This window comes from Triturus cristatus, chromosome 4_1 (assembly GCF_964204655.1).
Source record: "Triturus cristatus chromosome 4_1, aTriCri1.1, whole genome shotgun sequence".
Lineage (NCBI taxonomy): Eukaryota > Metazoa > Chordata > Amphibia > Caudata > Salamandridae > Triturus > Triturus cristatus.
This window is the reverse complement of record NC_140585.1, coordinates 672,252,663-672,275,678: the sequence shown is the minus strand read 5'-3', so window position 1 is coordinate 672,275,678 and position 23,016 is coordinate 672,252,663. Positions and strand designations below refer to the sequence as shown.

The following is a 23,016-nucleotide window of genomic DNA, read 5'->3' as shown; positions in this document are numbered from 1 at the left end:
ACTGTCACTTTAAAAAGGGAAAATGGTTGGTGTCATGTCATGTTATCAAGAGCTGTTGAGCCCGAAACCCTGGCCTCTTGTGAGACAGGTGGGGACACTGACCATTACGCTCACGAGAAAAGAGTGAAAAATACACAGACATAAGTCTGACATAAAAAGAAAGCAATATCGCCTTTAGTGTTGACCGAGAACCCACAACTAGTGAAACACCTGGAGTTGAATACATAACCTTTGGAGTAAGAGTCAGAGACCTCAACCACTAGGCCACAGTGGGTCAGAAAACAGCAGCAGAGACCAGGAGCAGAAGCACCTAAACCTCTGTGCAGCTTTTATCAAAGGGAGCGGAGTCCCTGCCAGGGAAGTGCAGATGGAAATAGAACACAAGGCAACGCACAGCAGTGACGTAGCTGGCGGACACTACACTGCCTATAGACAAAAACCCCACTGGGCCCGAGCCATGAGAGAAGACGTAAGCACCTCCTCACACCAGGAATGGACCAGAATAGAACACAGCCAAGACAGGGGTGCAAGGAACCCCGCCTGCACCGTGTGATAGCGAACATATAACATGTCGAATCCTCAAAAAACACAGAAGAAACTGTTTCGGAACGGAACAGAACAACATGCCCCCTAGGGTCACGTGTCAACAGGCAGAAAGAGCACAGTGAAGCCGAAAAAAAACACGCATGGAGAGCCAGGTGTAGCAGAAATCCAAACAACAATTCGAACCGCCGAGTCAGCATGTCTGTCGAACAAGGTGACCCCATCAAAGGGCAAATCCCTAAGACACTCCTGGACATTGGCAGGGAAACAGCCATCGCGCAGCCAGGCATGGCGACGCAGAGCAACTAACGGGGCTATAGCTCGACCCACCGAATCAGTGGTGTCCATGGCCAACCGAATGGAAAATTGCACCATTTCCCGGCCAACACGAAGCAACCGATCGAGGTCAGTTCGAGGACCCTCCGGAAGAGAGGGAAGAAGGCGCTTGACCGAGTCCCAAAGGACAGAAGTAGCCCGTGCAAACACGCAAGACTTGTTCAGGGATCTAAGGCCTGCACTGGTGGACGCACATACATGGCGGCCACACGACTCCAACCATCGAGACTCCCAAGAGTAACAGAGGAGGGGCAGAAGGCAGCGAGACTGAAGCCGCCTGAATTACCAGCACTTGAGCCCTAGGATGGAGGGACAAACAGACAGGGTCATCTGGAGCAGGGCAAGTTCGATGTGCAATAGAACGATCCACTGTATCCCCCGAAGAGGGCCTCGCCCAAGTCACCAGAAGAGTGTCGTATAGCGACTTGCCAAAAAGCAACAAGGGCTCCATTTTTACGGTTCCCTGGTGGAGTAAATCCAGCAAGGGATCAGAGGGCAGAGAGACTGAGGGTGGATGCACTTGTAAAATGTCCGTAGCCCTGCTAACAGCCCTTGCAAAAGCTGCACTAGCCACCATGGCCATTCGAGGTGATGACAACAGGTCATCCGTAGGGGACGGAATGAGGCTAATCCTGCAACCAAAACGTGGGGGCTCTACAGCCCGAGGACATCCAGGGCCCTGCTAGTGCATGGGGTCCTGCCCAGAGGGACAGTGAAACAACCCTGGGGGTGGTGAACCCACAGGGGCCTCCTCAATTTGGGCCTCCACCAACCGACGAATGGCCGGGGACGGCACTGGCGTCGAGACAGCGTTGTCTCTATATCGATGGTCCGCAAAGGAGCCTCGTCCATCCAGCGTCGACGCGACCTCCATCGAGGTGCGAATCTGCGGAGAAGAACAATGTCGACTCGGAGTCGCATTGACGCAGGGAGCTGAGCGGAGACGACATGGAAGGCTTGGACGTGCGAGTAGGATGCCCCTCTGGGCCGTGTCCCAATGTCGCAGCAACTCCAGGACCGGAGTCAGGGTGCTCGACCGGTGCCGGGACGAACCCGCTGGCGAAATCCCGATCTGAACCCCTACCCCCTCTATGGGGCCCAAAGGCACGCCAGGGAGAGGGGGTGACCCAAAGATGGCTAGTAAGGCCTGAGAATAGGCCTCTATCTGGGCCCTAGTCGCCCCAGCTCGAGGAAATGGTGGGTAAGTGGGGGTAGTCTCCTGAGGGCCCGTGTCTGGTGGAGACTGGGAGCACCGGGTCCCGCCGTCGCATGAGGTCAGCGACTTCCGCGACTTCTTTTTCTTGTGGACACCTGCTGCAGGAGAGCGACGTTAGCAGGAACGACTCCGCGACCTGTCTCGAACCGACCCCCACAGCACGAGGAGACCGGCGGCATGAGGACTCCGAACAGGACATACGGGCAGACAGCAACTTCATGCGACGTTCCCCCGGAACTTCAGCTTCAGCCAACGGCAGGTGTCGCACTCCTCTGAGTCGTGGTGCTCTCCCAAGCACCACATACAGATCGCGTGTGAATCCGTCGCTGACATCTGCCGCATACAGGATCAACACGCCTGGAAGCCCGAAGGCATCACACACTGTTACCGGACGTCAAAGGCGTCGAGAAGGCCTGAAAAACAAAAAACAGGCCAAAGGTAATCGATTCTCCGGATCCACGTTGGGACGTGGAAACAAAGAAACACTAACGTCAGCACGCGGGGGGGATGGGGAATTATATGGTGCCGTTGACGTTACTTCCATGGACGACGTCAGGACAGAGCCGGGCGATGCCACCTCCCCCCGGCGTACAGAGGTACTGCTGGAGAAAAAGATTTTCCGGATCCAGTCTGACGCCTGGGGATATTCTAAGTTAAAGGAATCTGCGGCTAGAAGTCTCTATCAAATGGTAATGTGCTCCAGGTTTCTAGCAGGCATCTAGCTATAGTGCTCACTCTGCGTTGCAGGTATTTGTTTTGTTCAGGAATATTCCAGACTGAGGACTGGGCCCATGTCTCCTTGTCTGTTGAAGAACCTACATGAAGGTTTAGGTCCCCTGAGAGAATGTGATTGTGGGTGTTGAGTTTCTTTATTGATGTCAGAAGACAGTCCACAAGATGCCTTGAATCTTTGTTTTTTTGTTTTGGATTTATGTAGGTATTGAAGATTAACCCCTCCTCCTTTTTCCCCTTAGAACTGAGAGAGATCTTGATTGTGTTGAAAGTTTTTGAGGAGGAGGGGATTTTTTTGATAGTGGTTGTACTAGTTATTGACGCGTAGGTTGCCAGCCCGTCTAATAGTTGGCGGCATTGTGATTCCTTGGTTGCTGGTGTGTGGAAGCATATGAAACCCTGCAGTTGGAGTGGTTCGGCCAGCCACATTTCATGCAGCAAAATGATGTCAAATGATTTGCTGTACAAAATAAAGTCTGGGTCCGCTATTTTGCTTTTTAGGCCATTAATGCTCCATGGGCGAAGGGATAAGTTGCTCCATCGAGGCGGCCCTTCTTTTTGCGTGTTTTTGTCATTGGGTGCCCTCAAGCCAGTTAATGGTTTTAGTGATCCACTGAGTGTCACGGTGCCCGGGTAACTGTTGTAATGGGGGATGGGTTTGGCTATGGCAGCCGCTATTTACCTGCTCCCTTCTAGGTAATTGGCCCCTGGCTCCCCTGAGTACTGAGACTGTGGTTTTCGTGTTGTAGCTGATTTTTTTTCCCTATGTTGGTGAGTAGTGGGAAAGGGTAGCCTGCACTGCGGTAGAGCGATATGCTTACACCCCATGACTTGAATGTTTTATGTTCGTCTAGTACTCTGTTGGCCAGCAAAGATGTGGTCTTGGTGTTTTCTTTTTCAAAGTGCGTGTTTGTCCTGAGAAATTCTATTGAAAGCAGGTTTGTTCTTTTTATGCCTCTAAGATTTGGAATAGCTACAAAATATTACCTCTATTCAGGACCTCACAGTTCCCCGTTGACTTGAATTAAGGTTTTAAGAGCATGGTGAATTGGTCGGTAGGATTGTCCCTTGTGAGATATTGTCCCATTGGTTGCCGTCTTGGAGAATGTAGGTTTGGTGTCCCGTCACCATAGTTGGCTTGCGCCATCAATGTTGGGTAATAGTTAATGCGTTGGGGGCCCAGTGCCTATAAACTGCGGACCAAGTGGGCCTTCTGTGCCGGCCGCTCTGGGCACTTGTCCCGCTGTGTTGCCTGGCAGAATTGGGAAGTCAGGATTGGGTTTATAGGTATATGTGATCCTGGTGTCCCAGCTCCTATGGTTTATCTGTACTGTTGTTAAGACTGGGCTTTCCCTCTCATTATCAGTTGCGTAGTCTCTGGTGACTGCAGAGTCTCTGCTAGGGTCTCCCTGTGTGAGATGAGCCTGCATGTTTGATGGTGTGCTGGATGTAGTGCCTAGAGTTCTAAGATGAGTGGCTTGTGCCCCAGGGGTGTGCCTGAATCTCAAAAACCAACGCCACCTTCCTGCACCACTATTCCACTCCAATATAGGGGTAGGATAGTGGTGTAGCCCAGTAATTTCTTCGTATGGGTGCTCTTTTCAAGTTTTTTCTATATAAAGGGCCAACAGAAAGCTTAAAATGGAGGGTACAGTTAACTGCACTAAAATGTTCTGACAATCTTGGTACTACACTAAATAATCTAATTCCACCGAGAAAACTGGTTTCCAGCAAATAAAAGTTGAACTGCAGCTCCTCCATTACAGATATAGTGCCCTTATCCCAAATACATTGTAGATGCTCATTAAAGAACCTCAATGTTATTTCGTTGCAAAATGGGCAGTAACAAAACAGAGGCCGGAACTCTAAATAAGCATCACAGTGAGCTTATGAGAAACACTGGTTGTGAAGTAACATGTTTTCAAATCTCACAACATACGTTAATTCAACACCAATCCCAAAAACTTTTTTTCAAATCCTGCAGGCATTAGAAATAGGAACACACTTCACATAAGAACACACACACATTATTAAAATCATCCTAAGTTACTAAGGTTATATTTTCGGTATTACAATATGTCTACATCAGACAAGATTACACGACTGACCACCCCATGCAGGAGTAGTGACCACACCAGTGAAAAAGCAACATAATTTTCAATAGAGTCGTGAAAAGCTTTATCAAGATGAAAATCTCAACATGAGTAAAGAAATAACCATAGGATCAAGAGACCCTAGCAATCTTTTTCAATGATGCTATACTTCTAACCAAACATACACAACTGTCAGGAAATGGATGCAGATATTCTTTTAAGTTCCTACACAAGACACTATTGAGATGATGTCAAGTACCATGAAACAATTTTTGGCTGCACATTGTAGCAAAGTAGAACAAACTGTTGGTGGATTTCTATTTTTCTAAAGAATTCCTTAAATCTCTATCTGTTAAGGGTTACATAATTCTAAAAGTGGTAACCCTGGAGGACAGTAGGACAGTATGTGAAGGATTTAGAGTTTGATCAGTGCAGGATATCCTCCAAACAGAATATATTAATGTCAATCGACTTTAACTAGGACAGAAGTGACATCTTCGTCCTGCATTCACCAAACTCTTAATCAAACCCTTAATTTGTAATGGTTTGAAAATGCAAAAAAAATTCTTACATTTGTACATGTTCTTCTAATTGCTTTACGGTTTTCTCTGTTCCGGAGGTTACAGTTGAGATCTCATGAAATTTCTGAGCTACAGCAATTACTTCTCGTTCCTTGTCATCCAACTTATTTTTTAAGTCATGTATACAACGTTCGGACTGGATGTGTATTTCCTCAGTTTCTTGCATCTGTAAGATTGAAATAAAATTTAAAAAAAGTTAACCAATACAATACCAGTCACTTGTCTTCATACTACTGCTTGTGTCAGGAAATTAATCTTTTTGTATGTTCACTCTTTTGGACTGATGCTGTTGGTTTTTCTGCAGTGAGACCTGCTTACCAGACCTCAGTGGCAGTGCCCTGACCTTAAACTCTATATGTTGTATTGGCTTATACCCAATAAGCATTAAGCTAACTTACTGTAAGTCCCTAGTAAATGGTATCGAGGGACTGTAAAGCAGAGGGTCACACCAGGGACTGCAGGACTGATTTGTGCCACACTGAGTGTGACAGAATTATAACCTGCTTCCTAGTTTGATCTGAAGACTGGAAGGGCAGTGTTTAACTGCTAATTCAACTTTGCACATAGGGTCATGGCAAATTCAGGTCTTAATATGTATACCCCCTATTCAGGCATCGTGCATTAAAGCACTTTCATTGTGTGCCAAGAAACCAGACTCTCACTGGGACTCAAGAGGGTCCCCACTCCATATGAAAATGATTTTTCAGTACAGTTTCCGAACAAAAGTGGCTAAAAACATAGATATAACAGACAGTTAAAATATCTGAATATGCAATTCCATGAAGCCTATTATTGTTCAATGTGCATATAGCATATTTCATCACTACTACATTCCACTGCCTTTAAGTTTTACATCCTGACCTTTCCAATCTGATTTTCCGACATATTCTAATGGAAGGGTTACCATGATAACACTATAGGTTACATGGCGTAAACAGCAGTGCAAGACTGATGTTACAGATTACAGATAGCTTACTGGTTCAGACAACAGGCAGGTTATATCAGTAGGGTCTTAGATAGCAGTACTGATAATGTAATGAAAACGTAATCAATATAAATTTTGACATGTCTTCAAACAAGTCACAAAATAACAACCACAAGTATGACCCAGCACCAAGGAAACAACATCAGCAATTAGTCTCCCAAACTCAGCAGGAATTATTCAAATATCAGCTTTACAGACCAGCTTCTCAGTTTCCGAAAATTTGAACATTGTGCAATCAAATACAGGTTTTTCATTTTAAACAAGCTCAAGTGATTTCTCTAAAAAAACAAATTACTTACTGTCGGTAACACTCTTGGTGGAAGAGACTATCTAACAGCAGATAGTTCACCTTTTCAATATTCTCCAGGTGTCAGACTGGATCCGAAAACGTTTGAGCAGTACCTCTGCATGTCGTTCTGCTCCGAAAATGACATGCGAGTTTTATATAGGCATCACTCTCGCGCGCTCAAGTCAGTTGCTTTCAAGGCTGCCAAAACTCCAGAGGGATAGCACCAAAACCAAATTGGCTTTGACCAGCATGCAGATTCCTAGACTTGAGATCATATAGAGCCCAATTTACAGAATGGGGAGGATATGATGGCCAGTGAGGAATCTGCAATAAAAAAAACTCTCTCTCAGGAAGAGAGTTACTGAAGGCCAGTAACTTGTTCTTCTGGTAGAGACGTCTAACCCAGATTCCTCAAATTTGTATTAGCTATGAAACAGCATCGATTAGGAGGGGGTTCTGTTAATTGGCTCAAAGCAAGAAGTCCTATAGAACCGAGTCGGCAACATGCCCCTCTTGAATAACCTGGTTGTCAAACAGTAATGCTTTGTGAACATGTGGAGTGATGCCCAAGTAGTCACCTGGCAAATGTTCAGGACTTGGACTCGCATGCCAATGTACTGGTAGCAGTTTTGGCCCTGGTGGTTTGAACTTGCAGAACTTCTGGAAGCTGCTTTATGGCCAGTGTATAGCATAGCTTGATGCAGAGTACGCTCAAACAAGAGATGGTTCTCTTCTGCATGGCCTTGCTTTAATTCTCCCCAGCGAACCCTATAAAAAGCTCATAGTCAACACAGTGTTGTTTTAGTATGATAGATTTAAAAGCTTACTGCTCTCTTGGGGTCCAAACAAAGAAGTCTCTTCTCCTCCTTAGAGGGTTGAGGTGGAGCACAGAACACTTGCAGGTTCATGTTCTGACTGAAATGCAACAGCATCACAATTTTCAGAAAGAAGGATGTTCGCATCTGCAGAACCAGCTTGTCAGGGTAGAAGGTGGTGTAATGCAAAGAGCTGGAAGCTTCCCTCAAACGCCACGCCTAAGTGATGGTGATGAGGACTACAGTCTTCAGGGAGAGGAGCCACAAAGGACAGCTGTATTAAAGGGAGTGCACATCAAATATGTGAGGACCAAGTTAAGTTCTCAGTGGGACATGAGGAACGGAGAGGGAGACAACAAGTATTGGAGACTTTTCAAAAAAAGGCATCAAAACAGTTCACTTAAATAATGTGCACAATACCTTGCCGGACAAGAGACAAAATAAACAACAGAATGTCAGACAAGGGGGTCAAATTCTCAAGTGCTGCACCAAAGCAGAAATCTGCTTAGACGGCAGGCGTATATGCCTCTGGAAATAGATTGAAGATGTTCAGCGTCACCGCTTAATTGTCATACATGAAGGTAGAGATTGTGAAGTCCTGAGTGCAGAACCCTGCTTGTTGTTGCGACAAATAGGGTCCTCTCGGAAGGGAAGCCTGAACAAAGGACAGATGCTCAAGCCCGGGACTTCTGTACACCATACTCTTCATGCACACACTGGGGTCACTAGGATGACATGGGCCGAGTTGCTTTTGCTCTTCTTGCAAACTCGGAGGAGGAGCGGTATCGGCGAAAAAGAGTTTAGGAGTCCCATATTACAGTCTAGTCAGAATGCATTTCTGAGCGAGAGCCGCTGACATTACATGTTCTTGGCAGTGGCGAATATATCTAGTCGAGGTTCTCCTCAGTGCGGAAAAGACCATGAGCCACCTACGGATGCAGCAGCCATTCGTGGTCTGCGAGGCATCAAGGCTGAGTTTGTCACCCCTGGCATACAGAGATTTCACCAGGTGTTGTGCAACCAGAAATATGTCCTGACATGCCAGCCAGGTGCAGAGCCTCCTGGAAAAGGGTCCACGACCCCACCGCACCCTGTTTGCTTAGGTACCAAAAGGCGGTAGTGTTGTCCGTGAACACCTAGACAATCTTCCCCTTGATGGAGGGCATGAAAGCTTTTAATACCAAGGGAATCAACCTCAGCTCCAGAAAATTGATGTGGACCTGAGTCTCAGACAGAGACCAGAGACCTCTGATCTCCACCTCCGTTGGACGGCCACTCCATCCCAGAAGGGATGCATCAGCCACCACGGTCAGCTCTGGGTGGGGAAGTAAGAAGGGTCTTCCACTGACCCAATCGTGGTTCAGAAGCCACCATTGAAGATCTCAAGCAATCTCCTCTGAAACTTGAACTTGTTCGGAAAGATTTTTGTTGGTGCTGCGTCTACTGGAACTTCAGATCCCACTGCATAGCCTGCACGTGCCATCTGGTATGTTTCACTAGCAGGATGCAGGAGCCCATCAGACCCAGAAGCATCAAGAGTCACACTACCTAAGATCCAGGTCCGAGGTTGAAACATCAGGATCACAGCCCGAATGTCCACTCGGGTAGAAAAGCATGTAATTGCAGCATTTCCAGCTTGGCTCGGATTAAAGAAAGCATCTGAGAAGTAGTCAGGTGTGACCACAGCGAATGCAGGAAGGTCCTTCAGTCTGGAAGTGGGTGACGACTGCCTGTGGCGAGCCTGCCTTAAGCAGCCTGTTGTCGAGGTAGGAGAAGACTGGAACCCCAACCTCCTAAGGTGTGCTACAACCACCACCATCACTTTTGTGAACACCCGAAGGGAACTGGTGAGACCAAAGGGGAGCACAGCAAATTGAAAATGCTCCTGGCCCACCATGAACAGCAGTTAGCGCCGATTAGATTGCAGGACGGAGATATGAAAACAGGCGTTCTGCAGGTCCAGTGCTACCAATCAGTCTCTAGGGCTGAGTGCAGATAGTACCTGAGAGAGTGTGAGAATCCTGAATTTCCCCTTCCTCAGGAAGGTATTAAAAGGGTGCAGGTCTAGATTAGGATGGAGACCTCTGTCCTTCTTGGGCACCAGCAAGTAGCAGGATTAACAACCACAACCTACTCCTGATGCTGCCACTTTCTTGATGGCCCCTTTGGACAAAAGAGCTTGCACTTCCTGGTGTTATAAATGGAGGTGGTCCTCCGTCAGCCAATCAGAAGGCGGTGGCAGGGAAGAGGTGGGGTTTATGTAAAAGAAAAAGAGAGTAACCCGGACAATTTGAAGCACCCACTTGTGTGAAGTTATGGCGTGGCATTGGAACAGGTGGTCCTTGATCCTGCTGCCAACAGGGTGCCCGCATTGGTGTGAGGGCATGATAAAGAGGCTTGCAGGCAGCAGTTGCTGCGGATGGGAGGTGGCAAACTGGGCAGATCTCTGGTTTTGAGTACCTAGGGACTTGTGGGACCCGGCATCTATGGTCATGAAAAGGCTAGGAAGCCTGTTGACCATGGTGGCTGGGTTGGAAAGGACACAGCTGGTAGCCCATACGTAGTCACAGAAGGAGCGAAAAAGAAGAGTGCGGCTAGCATGAGGCCATGGTGAGCTCCAATGACCGGGTGGTGACCCTACTTTCCTTGACGCGGTCAAGTGCCAAATCGACCTTGTTGTCGAACAGGTGAGTGCTGTCGCAGGGTATTTTCATAAGGGATTCCTGGACATTCCTAGAGAGGGCACCTGATCTCAGTTAGGCATGGGGACAAAGCGCCACTAATAAAACAATGGATTTTCCCAGCAAGTCTGTCATGTCTAGCCCGCATCTGAATGTGAACTTAGCTGCATGCCCGACAATAGGTTAGGATGGTTTGTGCCTCCTCCAAGACCATTGTAGCACTTGCGCAATTGAGTTCCACACTGTGTGGCTATATCTGCCCAAGAGGCACATGGTATGCACCAGCTGCAGTGCGAGTCCGGTGGAAGAGAAAACTGTGTTCTGAAAGGTATCAGCCTCTTTGATTCCCTATCCAGTGGAGTGATGGAGCCTGTGTCTGGATTAACCTAAGAGGTTGAGGCCTGTACCACCATGCTCTCAGAGGCAGGGTGCTGGGTTAGGAAAGCTGGGTCCCTTGGAGCAGGGCAATGGCGGTGTGCTATTATCCTGTGCACAAGAGTCATCATGCAGGGCTTGGAACAGACCCCGAGCAGGATGTCAGAGAGAGTTTCGCTGAAGGGCAGGAGGGATTCTGTTTGGGACATCCCAGGCTGAATATATTGGTCTTGACTATGGGTTTGGAGCCCCCAAAGGGTGTCGACGGCACTACTAGACGGAAGGTCGTGGATTCAGGACTGGAGTCGGTCTGAATCCAGAGGACCTGACTAGCGCCGAAGTCGATACTGCCTGTGGTAACTTAGCCAGGACACCTTCTGAGCCCGTTGGGCCTGAAGACACTCCAGAGGGGTCCAGCCGGCCAAAGATAAGGTGCATGGACTCGCACAAATTACCTCTAGAGGGGCGAAGAATGCTCCAGGTCCAGGAAATTCAGGGATGCCCAGAGCGGACCCAGGCTCTGTGGTGGATGAGTGGGAGCAGGGCTTAGACTTGTAACGTTGTTGCAGTGCCTCATTTGATTATCTGGACTGGAGCAGTTAAGTCGAAGAGCCTTCTACTTCTTGGTCGTCTTCTTCTAGGACTTACCCAACAATGAGTTTGACTTCGATGATGACCAGCAGTAACAATTCCGAGAGTGGGCCCGGGACATTCCACGGGGACAGAACGTGGAGTGGTGCGGAGTCATCCGGTCTCAAACGGCCAGGAGCTTCATTGCCTGTTCCCGGATTGTTTTGGGGTTCATCGTACAGAAGTCAATACAGGCCCTGGAGCCATAGTCTGGGTCCAGGCACCACAAGCAAACCAGGTGGGGGTCTGTCAGAGATATTTGCCTGTGACAAGCTCCACAGGGTTTAAAACCCACAAGTTTCGTAACAGATAACCCTGAGGCACACTAGGAGCACAAAGGCTCAAAAAGATCAGGTCAAAACGATGGGCTGGCGCCTTAGTAGGCACCGCACACGTCACATCCAGCGCGAACAACACTGACACAAAGCCATTCGGTGAAATCTACCGGCACACAGAGATATTGCTCAAGATTTTCCAGATGCAGTTGGACACCTGGGGAATATTCACTACCAGATATGAGGTGCCATTGATTTGCACTCACCTTAAAAATTAACAGTAATGCTATACAGTACAAGCTGTGTTTACTGTAAACTAGATTATCTGCTTTATACTAGTTTTATCACAGGCTTTATGGGAAAAGATATATTTTAAATTCAAAGTAGCTTTATTTCGATATCCAATATCTTAAAAGCATTTCCATGGTTACATCGGTCAATTTTTATAGAACATAAAAAGATAAAACATCAGTTTAAAAATATAAAATACAATCAGACTTAAAACACATCAAATTCTAATTGCCCGCAATATTGAGTAATATAATTATTGCAAGAGTAATTAATTTGTGGCCCTTCTAGACATGAAGGCCTTTTTCTCTTTTAAGTTACTCTTGGTTTATTTCTCGAGAATAAAGTGGCAGTACAATATATCACAGGTAAATCATAACACTAAAAATGTGAGCGTAGTTCATCGCAAGTCTTCGCGCAAGAATTTAAACCTTACAATCCAAGCACAGCCAAGATATTTGGCTACACCACAAGCAAAGAGGGTCCGCGGGTCAGCCTTTAAAATGCGTAAAGCAGTACAGTGTTCCCGCGTGCTCAACTCTCTGCAGATAGGTTTAAGCCATTTCTTCCTTGCGCTTTTATAAGCAGGGCAGGCAAACATAAGATGGGCTATGCTCTCTGTCGGTGCTTTGCAACAGGGGCACCCTAAGGGCGTCTGATGTGGGGTGCTCCATTTCGCTGTTAGCTCTCGGACCGGCAGTGAACCTACCCTGAACTGAATATAGAGCACTCTATCGCGTGGTGTTTTTATAAAATCTAAATATGGTTCTAAAAGTGTGCGTTGCTTGTGAAGATAAAACTCTTCCGTCAGCCTTCCTACTCTTGGGTTGTTATGTTCTTGAGCGTCAACCCAGGCCCAATAACGTCTTTTAAGATCAGCCTTACTAGGGGCGGTTTGCGTGTCCCATTCCTCCTTGAAGCCTAAAGCAGCGAGGGATTTTTTAAGATTAACTAGCCAGCGGATTCTTTTATTTACATCTAGGGCCATAATTTCTGTAAAGGAGGCTGTGTATTTGGCTAGTTCAGGGGTCCGACATAAGCGGGCCCAAAATAACAGGCGTCGTAATCTCGCTAAATCTTTAAAAGAGTGCCTACCCGTATCTTTTAACAGCGGTTTCAATGGCATGCTTTTGGGTAGCATCACTAAATCTCTTAAAAACTTGTGTTCAGACCTGCAAATGCTTTCAGTATTCTCGAAGCCCCACAATTCGGCTCCATAAAGGGCTGAGCTGACCGCTTTAGCTGCATAAATTGTAAGGGCAGGAGCCACAGGTCTGCTCGACGATAGACGATGTTCTTTAATTAGTATGCCCGTGACACGCTTATGATTTAGGAGCATCTTGTCAATGTGATGCCTCCATCGCATTTTGTCGTCTAGTCTTATTCCCAGGTAGTCGAACATTGGGACTTTATCCAAACGTGTTCCATCTAAACTAAAATTATCTCTGTAAGGTTATAAGGGTTGAGCGCCATGAGCTTAGTCTTAGAAGTGTTCACAATCAAGCCCCTAGATTCGCAAAAAGTATAAAATCTATCTAGGAGCTTTTGAAGCCATGCTGGCGTTTTAGAGATAAGCAGTGTGTCGTCTGCAAAAAGTAAAGTGGGAACCCTCTCTCCTGCCAGGGCTGGTGCATCAGATGGAAACTCCTGCAAATAGCTCACCACTCGGTTCATATATAAAGAGAACAGCTTGGGAGCCAGAACATAGCCCTGGCGGACTCCTCTATTTACTGGGATCCTATTTGTTTTTTGTCCGTGGGACCCCCACCTCACTTGGGCGTAATTGCCTTCGTGTAGGCGAATCAAGATGTTTAGTAGCAGCGAAGGCATCCCCATTTCTTCCAGTAGGTGCCAAAGCCGGTCACGGGGAAATAGGTCAAAGGCAGTCTTTAAATCAATAAATGCCAGATAGAGGCTGCCCTTGCCAATCAAAAACTACCTTCCAATATATTAAAAACAATCTAAAAGCTTGGTCCACCGTCCCTGTACAAGCCCTAAATCCAGCTTGGTATTGGGAGAGTATGTTTTCTTCCTCCACCCATTGGTGGATTCGCTGTAATAGCACCCTGCCAACTAATTTATGCATAGCATCTATCAAGCTAATTGGGCGGTGATTGGCGGGATCATCCCTTGCTCCTTTTTTAAAAATTGGTACCACCTCTGCCCCTTTCCATGATTCTGGTACTGGACTCCCTCTTACAATTGAATTAATTAAAAGTATGATATAGTTTGCCCAATTACGAGAGTCGGCAAGAAAAAGGTCTCCTGGAAGACCATCAGGTCCTGGAGCTCTTGCTGGGACTATTTTCTTTATGGCCTTCTCAACTTCTTCTAGTGTAAAAAGGTCAGTGGAGTTTGGGATAAAATAGAGATTTGTTTGTTTGTATATCACTCCACTGTCAGTAGAATCTAATTCAGAATAAAGGCTCTCAAAATGATTGTACCAATCCTCGCCTGTGATATGATTTAGAATCACATCAGGGTCTTCGTTACCGACCCGTCTGACCTTGTTCCAGAAAAGCTTGGGGTCTCTGGCTATGCTTGCGTCTTTTAGATCTTGCCAGTATGACTCATACCAGTCTAGTTTCGCTTGGTAAATTGTGATTTTATAGGCCTTTCTAGGTTCTCTAATTAAAAGACAGTTTTTACTTTTTATTACCTTTCTTGACTCCACCACTCTTAATAAACTATCATGCATCTTCACTATCATAATCACAAACGTGAGCAGCTTGAAGCAATATAAAAAAAACATAAAGCTAAGGGCAACCTATTCTTTTCTGCACTTCTGGTTGATGCTTGTTTAAAAACTTGTCTGAAAGTTTAATGGCCAAGTGCTAGGAATGAAAAGGTTTACTGTAATAATTAGAAACACCTTGAGATTCAACTAGTACTGGAGATACTCAGCAAGATAAGTGGGGGAGAGAGGTCAGCTAATTATCAAAGACACAAAAAGAACCTTCAGGAGGCACAGAGGGAGAGCAAGGAGGTGAGGATCTTTTTCTATAAGTCTTTATTGAATTTTATAGGAACAGCAATTAAAGTACATCATGGTGAAATCCAACAATACATGTCAGAGGATACAATAGAAGCCAGGAAATAAATATAAGAGTACACATATTACTAGTTGTAGCGTCCTGATATGTTTGTAGCATGAGATAATAATCGTGTGAGGCGTTATTTTAGTGTTGGCAGTTAAAACATGGTCTGGTTGGGAAAAGTGGTACTTAATAAATGGCTGAGGTATTGAGCTGTATCCGACAGAGGGGGAGGTATTTAAGCTATTGATGTATCGCCTTATAGATCTGAAAATTAGGTTGGGAAGAAGAAGGGGGGGATCCCAGTGAGACTGGTAATCACCCAGGGTAAATATTAGAATGTCATAGTCATCTCTTAGTCATTGAGGTTGGCCACGTACTGCAGCTAAGAGAGGGAAAGGGTGGGCTTGTGCTTTATAAACCTATCTGGAGTTTGCCAAAGTCACTACAAGATTTTGGGGGTAGTCAGGGTCTGTTCTTGGGAGCTGTGGACTGACAGGAGATAGGAGGTCCAGGCCCACCAAGGTTGCAGTGATATGTTTTTAAACGATTTCTATTCCGTGTGAGTAATTTTGATTGCAATGCTAAAAAGTAGTTCGAGTAAGGCCATATCGTGGTCAACGAGGCCTAGTGGTAAAGCCCAGGGACCTAGAATGATCACTTGAAAGTTTAAGGAAATTGGTGTTACAAATAGCTCGGTCAGTTGGCTCTCCATTGATGACGAATATGGTGGAAGGGGGTTCGCACAAGAACATGTGTTGGGGTGTTCCAGCGACCAAGTTGCAGTTCCAGCATCTGTTATTGTCGCAAACGTTTAATTTGTAGTGTTTGGCTGGGATCCAGTGGAGGAAGTTCATAGTGAAGAATTTTGATTGTATAAGGGGCAGAGCAATTTTATCTCATTGTGAAGTTCCACAAATTTGTGCCACGCTTTCTTCTGAGACGTAATCAATGTGACAGCGGTCTAGATGTTTGGTCCATTTATACTGTAAGACCGACTGTGCTGTTGGCGATGGACCGGATAATATCTTGTATATTTTTGACGCCATATACCCTGTTGAGTGCCATGATAACAATCGCCAAGCAATATAGGTATGAGCCAAGAGCTGTAGTTTGGGTAACTTTACTTCAAGTTTTAGGAAGGCATAGAAATCTAAATTGTGTAGATTGAATATAGATTGAAGTTCTGCGAAGGAGCGGGGTTGTGGTTCTCATCATGTAGGTCACAAATAAGTTGTATGCCTTTGGGTCTTCAAGAGGAGCTGAGATTGGTGACTGTTTCGGCTTTTATTTTCGGTTTGTGCTACATGGAGGATAGTGCTGAGTTATAGATAGAAATTGGCATTTGATTATGAAGTAGCCTAAGTGCGCTTGTGGCGTCTGTAAATATTTGCTGAGTTTGTGTGTTTATATATTTCACATTGTAAGGATGGAAATGGCATGGAAGGGCTCACACAATGAATGTTCGATTTCTAACCAGTTGGGATACTCCACTGTATCTGGAAGAAGTATGTGCTCCTTGTGGTGCCAAAAAGGCAGATTGGTATAGGTTCTAGTTCAGTAGGTTATACCCTCCCAGATACAAAGTTTAGTCAGAGTCTTATAGGTGGTTCTCATCTTGTTGCCATTCCAAGGAAAGTTGGAGGTTAATGTATCAATGGACTTAAAGAAAGTGGGTGATATTTTCAGGGGGGAGCATGGAAATGACGCCATTTACTACTAGGATAATCATCATTTTAAGGGACTGAAGTCTGCCCCAGCAGGATATGTGTTTGGGTGACTAAGAGTTGAGAAGGTGTTTTACTTTAGTTATGGCTTGGGTTTCTTTGTGTTTTAGTGATTCAGTTAAACCAAAAACCTAGATATTTGATCAACTTGGGTTGCCGTTTAAGTCCTGTGTACAGGCAAGTAGTGTGGGTTGAGGGGGAGCACCTCTACTTTGTCCTTGTTTAAGGAATAGCCAGATACCTGGGAGAAATGGAGGATCATGTTAGTGATTGCCGTGATCTCTATCTTAATATCTTCGGAAAATATGAGAATATCGTTTGCATACGTAGCAGTTTTTGAATGGTGTTGTGCCAAATTGAAGCCCTTTAATTTCTGGGGAGACATTAATCATTTGTAAGAATGGATCGATTGAAGGAAGGAAGGAAGAGTAAAGGGAAAAGAGGCCACCCGTGTCATGTGTCTTAGTGCAGATCAAAGGGCGCAGATAATACAACATCGATTCTGATTTAGCTATTGGGTTGGCATACAGTGCCATAGCCATTTTTATGAATGGTGTGCAAAGGTTGTGTATCTCGAGAACTGCAGGAATGGCCACAAGACTTTATCAAAGGCCTACTCTGTGTCAAGGGCAATTGCTGTGGCTGGAAGCGAAGAACGCTGAGCCTGAGCTATTATGTTGCAAAATGTACGTACATTGTCTCTTGCAAGTCTCCCTTCAACTAAACCAGTCTGGGAGTTGTGAATCAGCTTAGGGATGGAAGGTTCCAGTCTCTGGGCTAGGATTTTAGCAAGTATTTAAGCCTCCATATTGAGGAAGCATATTGGACATTAGTTTTTTGGATCAGAGGGGTCCTTGCCTTCCTTAGGGCACACTACGATCGTCGGTAATGCAGCAGAACATGAAACACTGCCCTGTAATACAAAATGGCCGAGAATATCTTTTAGGGGTTTAATTAAAACTCTTGTCAGTTTTTTAAAGAATAATATGGGGAGGCCATCTGGGCTTGGGGCTTTACCTGAACAGATTGAGTTTATTGCCTTCAGTTTCAAGAGATTTATTTATGCGGGTTTTACAGTCTACTTTACTGATGGTCATCTGGGGACTGTAGAGGTCTTCATAGAACTTTTTGAACATTTCCAATCTTTCTACATTCTTGTTTTTTGTGAGCTATCTGTGATGTTGATGTGCGGGATTTGGTTATAAAGTTTTTTAAACTTGAGTGACTGCTAGGGCTTTCCCGGCTCTGTTCAGGAATAATAGTCTTTTCGATTTCTGTGCTTGGATCCATAAATGAGATAGTTTGCTGTTGTTGGTGTAATTATATTTTAATTGGTTGATTTCTTTAAATAGGTGATCATCTTTGGAAAGACGAAAGATCACCTCCTATTTCATTTCGATTGCTAGTTTTTGAGGTGTTTCTTTAATGCCTCTAATTCTTGTGGATATGAGTTTGATAATTTGGCATTTTATGGTACATTTAACATAGGGTTACCAGGGAGTCTTTGTCTAGAATTTTTGCATTCATATGCTAGATTTAGTTTTTTTCTACAGTGGGCCGGTTCAGGAGGTTATCGATACTGTAACATGATCTGATAATGACAATAGGATGAACTGTGGCATTGGCAGTAGATGATAGTAGAGCAGCTTCAACTAAGAGATAGTGAATGCGAGAAAAGCTGGAGCTGGGTGGAGAAGAATGTAAAGTTACCCCCAGTGGGGTTGTAAATCCTAAAAGACCATGCGCCTTACATAAATCGATCATCTGTTTGTGTGCTTTAGGGGGCCTAAATTTGAATGCTGCGTGTCAGTGGGATTAAGCATTCTTAACTGGAACAGAAAAGTATGAAGTAAAGCAGCCTGGATTTGAAATCTATGTGGAATATACACTGGAAGGCGCTATAGGTCTGGTAATGGAGGGGATTCTCAACAGTGCAAAAGTGACCTCTCAACTAGCTGGCCCAGTGTCAGCCAATGAAGGGATCAGGGGAATGCTGGGTAAATGGGAGATGGAGTTAAGTTCAAAGAGAATAAGCAGAATCTGAAGCAGATGCTGGCCCACAAAAGTGGCATGAATAAATGTGATTAGAACTGCCTGAGAGAGTGCACATAGCTATGTTAAACAAGCTTTAGTAAAGCCAATGGTCTGGATTGTAGTTTCAGTCATATGACAGACTCAATAGATTTGCCAAAGTTGCTTGGTGCATTAAATTTTCATTTAAGCAGCAGCCCATCAGTAGAAGCAGAGGAGCTGTCCGCTGCTTTGAATCTTATTAATGTCTCAGCGACAGAATATGGTTCTTTAGGATGTCAAATCCTCATTCCATCTGTCTTGCAGAAAAAAAGCAAACAAAGGATTGCTATTTTTATACAATTCATGTATGAGATAAAGAACTCAACATTACAAAATATGTGATGCTTGGTGGTACTTTTCATATAACAAAAGCTACAAATGAAGTACTTATTAAGAGGCTTAAAGATACCCTCAAACAGCCAATAACTTGATAGTGCCACTAAAATACTCCCCTGGACTGATCCAAGATGTGATTGACAATTTCTCAAGCCAGTGGCTGTAGCTCTTTCACTCAAGCAAGCCAATGGTTGAAAGGGGTAAGATCCAAAGCCTGCTATCTTTCTATTGAAGACAAGAGTTTAGTTTCACCAGACCTAAAAAACACACAAGATAGGCCCCAATGTGCTCTTTGAATTTTTCACCACGGGTGGAGACAACCTCAAAGAAATTTCCAGTATTTTTTTCAATACCTCCTTTAGAGCACAATGGTTAAAATGTACCCGACATCAATATGACAGATTGCAATATGTCATATAGGTGATGCTACTTTAAGAGAGTATATATATTCACTGAAAAAAACAAAGGTTACAGGGACTTTCTAGTTAGACTCAGATTTCATTCGTAGAAAACCAGTGAAATTCAGCAGTTATAATTATCCCAGCTAGCTATACCTTACGTCCTCGCAATGCACTGCTTATGACCTCATGACATGGTCAGTGACATCACTCTTGACATCTCAACTGCCTGTGAGCGGCTGTGTGGGTGAGTGGGTGGTGTGTAAGTGGCTGTGTGAGTGAATGGGTGGGTGTGTAAGTGGAGTATGGATAAGTGAATGGGTATGTGAGAGAATGTATATGTGAAAGATTGTATAAGTGAGTGAGTGGATGTGTGAGTGGCTGTATAGGTGAGCGAGTGCATGAGTGGTGTAAGGGTGAGTGGGTGTGTGAGAAGCTGTATAGGTGAGTATGTGCTTGTCTCAGTGACTGTTTAGGTGAGGGAGTACATGTGTTAGTATCTATATCAGTAAGTGAGTGGGTGGGTGTGTGAATATCTGTATGGGTGAGTGGTTGTTTGGATGTATGAGTGTCTGAGTGGGTATGTGAGTGTTTGCATGTCTGTAAGACTGGGTGTGGGTAGCTGATATGAAGTATGAATAGGTGGGTGAGTGAGTGGCTCTGTCAGTGACTAAATAGAATGAGTGAGTGTATGAGTGAGGGTATGAATAGCTGTATGGGTGAGCGTGTGGTTGAGTGAGTGGCTCTATGGGTGTATAAGTGGATTAGTGAGTAGTTATATGGGTGAGTAAGTGGCTGTAAGAGTGAATGAATGGTTGTGAGTGGCTCTATGCCTGAGTAAGTGGGTGCATGAGTAGTTATATGGGTCTGTGAATGGGTATGAGTAATTCTGTGGATGATGCCGAAAGTGATGTCATTTGAGATGTCATCAGTGATGTCAATGACCATGTCATAAGTAATGTAATATGTAAGATCATAAGCAATGCATGGTAAGGCCAAAGGGGATCACGGTAAACTGAAAGCGTTCGAGACTACCGTGAACCGCAGGTAACGCAGGTGGGCCGGCAGGACGGGGATGTGAAAGTAAGCGTCCTGCAAGTCCAACCCTACCATCGGGTCTCCAGGGTCGAGAGCAGACAAGACCTGACCGAGCGTCAACATTTTGAACTTCTCCTTCTGGAGGAAGCGGTTGACGTTCCTGAGATCCAAGATAGGACGCAGGCCTTTGTCCTTCTTGGGCACCAGAAAGTAGTGGGAATAGCAACCACGACCTACTTCTTGGACAGGAATGCACTCAATGGTTCCCTTGGCCAAGAGTGCGAAACTTCCTGTTGGAGAAGGGCCAGATGAACCGCCGACATGCAATGGTACTGAGGTGGCATGGATGGAGGGGTAGTCTCGAAGGAGAGGGAGTAGCCCCTTCGGACTATGTGCAAAACCCATCTGTCCGACGTAATGGTGCACCAGTGGGGGAGGTGATGGCAGACTGCGCAGGGCAGGTGGTGGAGAGGCCCAAAAACCTGGCTGTATCCAGAGATTCCTTAAAGCGATCCAGCGTGTTGTCTGCCTTGTCACCGAAAAGGCGACGGCCATCAAAGGGCATGTCCATAAGAGTAGATTGGACATCCAAGGAGAAACCAGTCAACCTCAACCAGGCGTGGTGTCGAAGGGATACTGATGTGGAAATTGTCCTGTCTAGTGAGTCAGCAGTATCCAGCCGACAGCGGATGGTAAACTTCGCTGCATCTCTTCCTTCTACAACCACCCGAGAGAGCATGGCCCGGGCCTCCTCCAGGCACTAAGGCAGCAATTGCGCAACTGTGTCCCACACGGAGTGGGTGTAACGGCCCAACAGACATGGAGTGTTTACCAACAGCAGTCCCAAGCTGCACAACTGCACATGACGCTCCCTCCTCCATAGCCACGGTAGGAAGAGACAACATGCCAGGGTCTGCGGAGGTATCTAGACCACTGGCTTCCCCCAGTTCCTCTCTCCAGTCTGGTTCATAACCTATCTGGTCGGTTAAAGGGTCCCCAGACTCCTCCAAGTCCTCCTCTCCATCCTCTGGCTGCCAATCTGGTCTCAAAGAGCCAGGGTAGAACAGGGGCATAAAAGTACCCATCGTACACGGAGCCACGGGAGGGGCCCCACCCACATCCCTCGTCGCGTCGGCCGACGGACGGGGACGATGCTTCTTCAACTTCTTCTTGTGCTTCGACTTACTGCCCTGAGTGTGAAGACTTTGATGAAGAATGGTGGTGGCTCAGCGACCGGGCCCTCGACCTCCTACGTGACCGGGACCTCGAGCAACGCAGAGCAGACTGCTGGGCTTCGAATAGTTTTCAGGACCGCTCCCGAAAAGACGTCGGGGCCATGGTCCGGCAGTCACAGCACGACTTGGGGTCGTGGTCGCGCTCCAGGCAGAAGAGGCACACGTGATGCGGATCAGTCACTGACATCAGTCGGTTACAGGAACCGCGAGCCTTGAAGCCAGGCATCCCTCGTGCACGAGGAGTCAAAGGACTCAAAAAATGAAGTCGACAAAAGTCATGAAAAAGTCAGTCAAAAAGTGACTGGAGGTACCGCTCTCTCCGGATCTGCGCTTGCTGGTGCAGAAAAGGAAAGAACAGACGTCAGTGTGCGAGTGCGGGATCTATGTTGCTACCACGACATCATTCCGGCAACCACAACAACGTACTCGGGGGTACTGCTGACAAAAAAACTTTCTGGATACAGTCCTGGAGGTAACTCTAAGGTAAGGAATCTATAACTAACTGTTTCTTTTTAGATCATAACTTCCCTGTAACATTTGTGTTTTTGTGAAAATGAAGCCTATGACTGGATGCTGCACGCAGATATCAGCTGCACATGTTCAGTACATTTAGATATCTTGGCCAGATCTGCAACACTGAATGAGCTTCAGTTGAAAATCAGACTCTTGTCGATCCCAGCTGCAGCAGCAAAATCAAAGTGGCTGTGTTGTATGACTAGACTACTAATATGAAAGTTAGTTTCAAAGTGGAAAGAAAAAATGTCAGGGCCAAACTTGATGGCTTTAGTTGCAAACTTTTGTGTGTCAGGTGCAAATTAGACTGCTGGAGGAAAATATTCTCACAAAGAACTGTTACCGCTTAACTGATAGATCCATAAACACAACATGTTGAAGGTTGTTTTAAAAACAACATATCCTAGTGGTTACCACTTGGGGGGAGAGTTCCATTGTTTGGGGAAATAATGAACGAGTTACTTACCTTCGGTAACGCGCTATCTGCTGGAGACTCTGTCTAGCTGCAGATTCCTTACCTTAGAATTATCTTCATGTATCAGAAAGGATCCGGAATTTTTTTGTGAGCAGTACCTCTGCGTTCCGGTAGATGGCATTGCTCGGCTCTGCGTGGCATCACAGGCGTTGTCCGCATCACCACAATGCGCTGACATCAGTCTCTTTTTGCGACTTTCCATGCCAGGAGCATGGAACCATGAAGAACACTGACAACTGGTGTGAAGAACTAGGGCATGAAAAGGAAAAAAACCCTGTATCTTGAGATCCGTTCTCAGAGTGGGGAGGAAGGGTGGGTCGTTAAGGAATCTGCAGCTAGATGGTGTC

The 23,016-nt window shown here is 45.8% G+C and overlaps 1 protein-coding gene across 11 annotated transcripts in view; it reads right to left on the bottom strand.

Moving 5' to 3' along the window:
• The window catches only part of ANKRD26 (ankyrin repeat domain 26), a 1,120,330-nt gene that overhangs the window by 417,381 nt on the left and 679,933 nt on the right, over positions 1-23,016 (bottom strand). For all 11 annotated transcript variants that reach the window (XM_085653113.1, XM_085653117.1, XM_085653121.1 and 8 more), the window contains one exon: positions 5,492-5,667. In XM_085653113.1, coding sequence (XP_085509239.1) covers positions 5,492-5,667 — 176 coding nt within the window. The remainder of the gene's footprint in view (positions 1-5,491; positions 5,668-23,016) is intronic.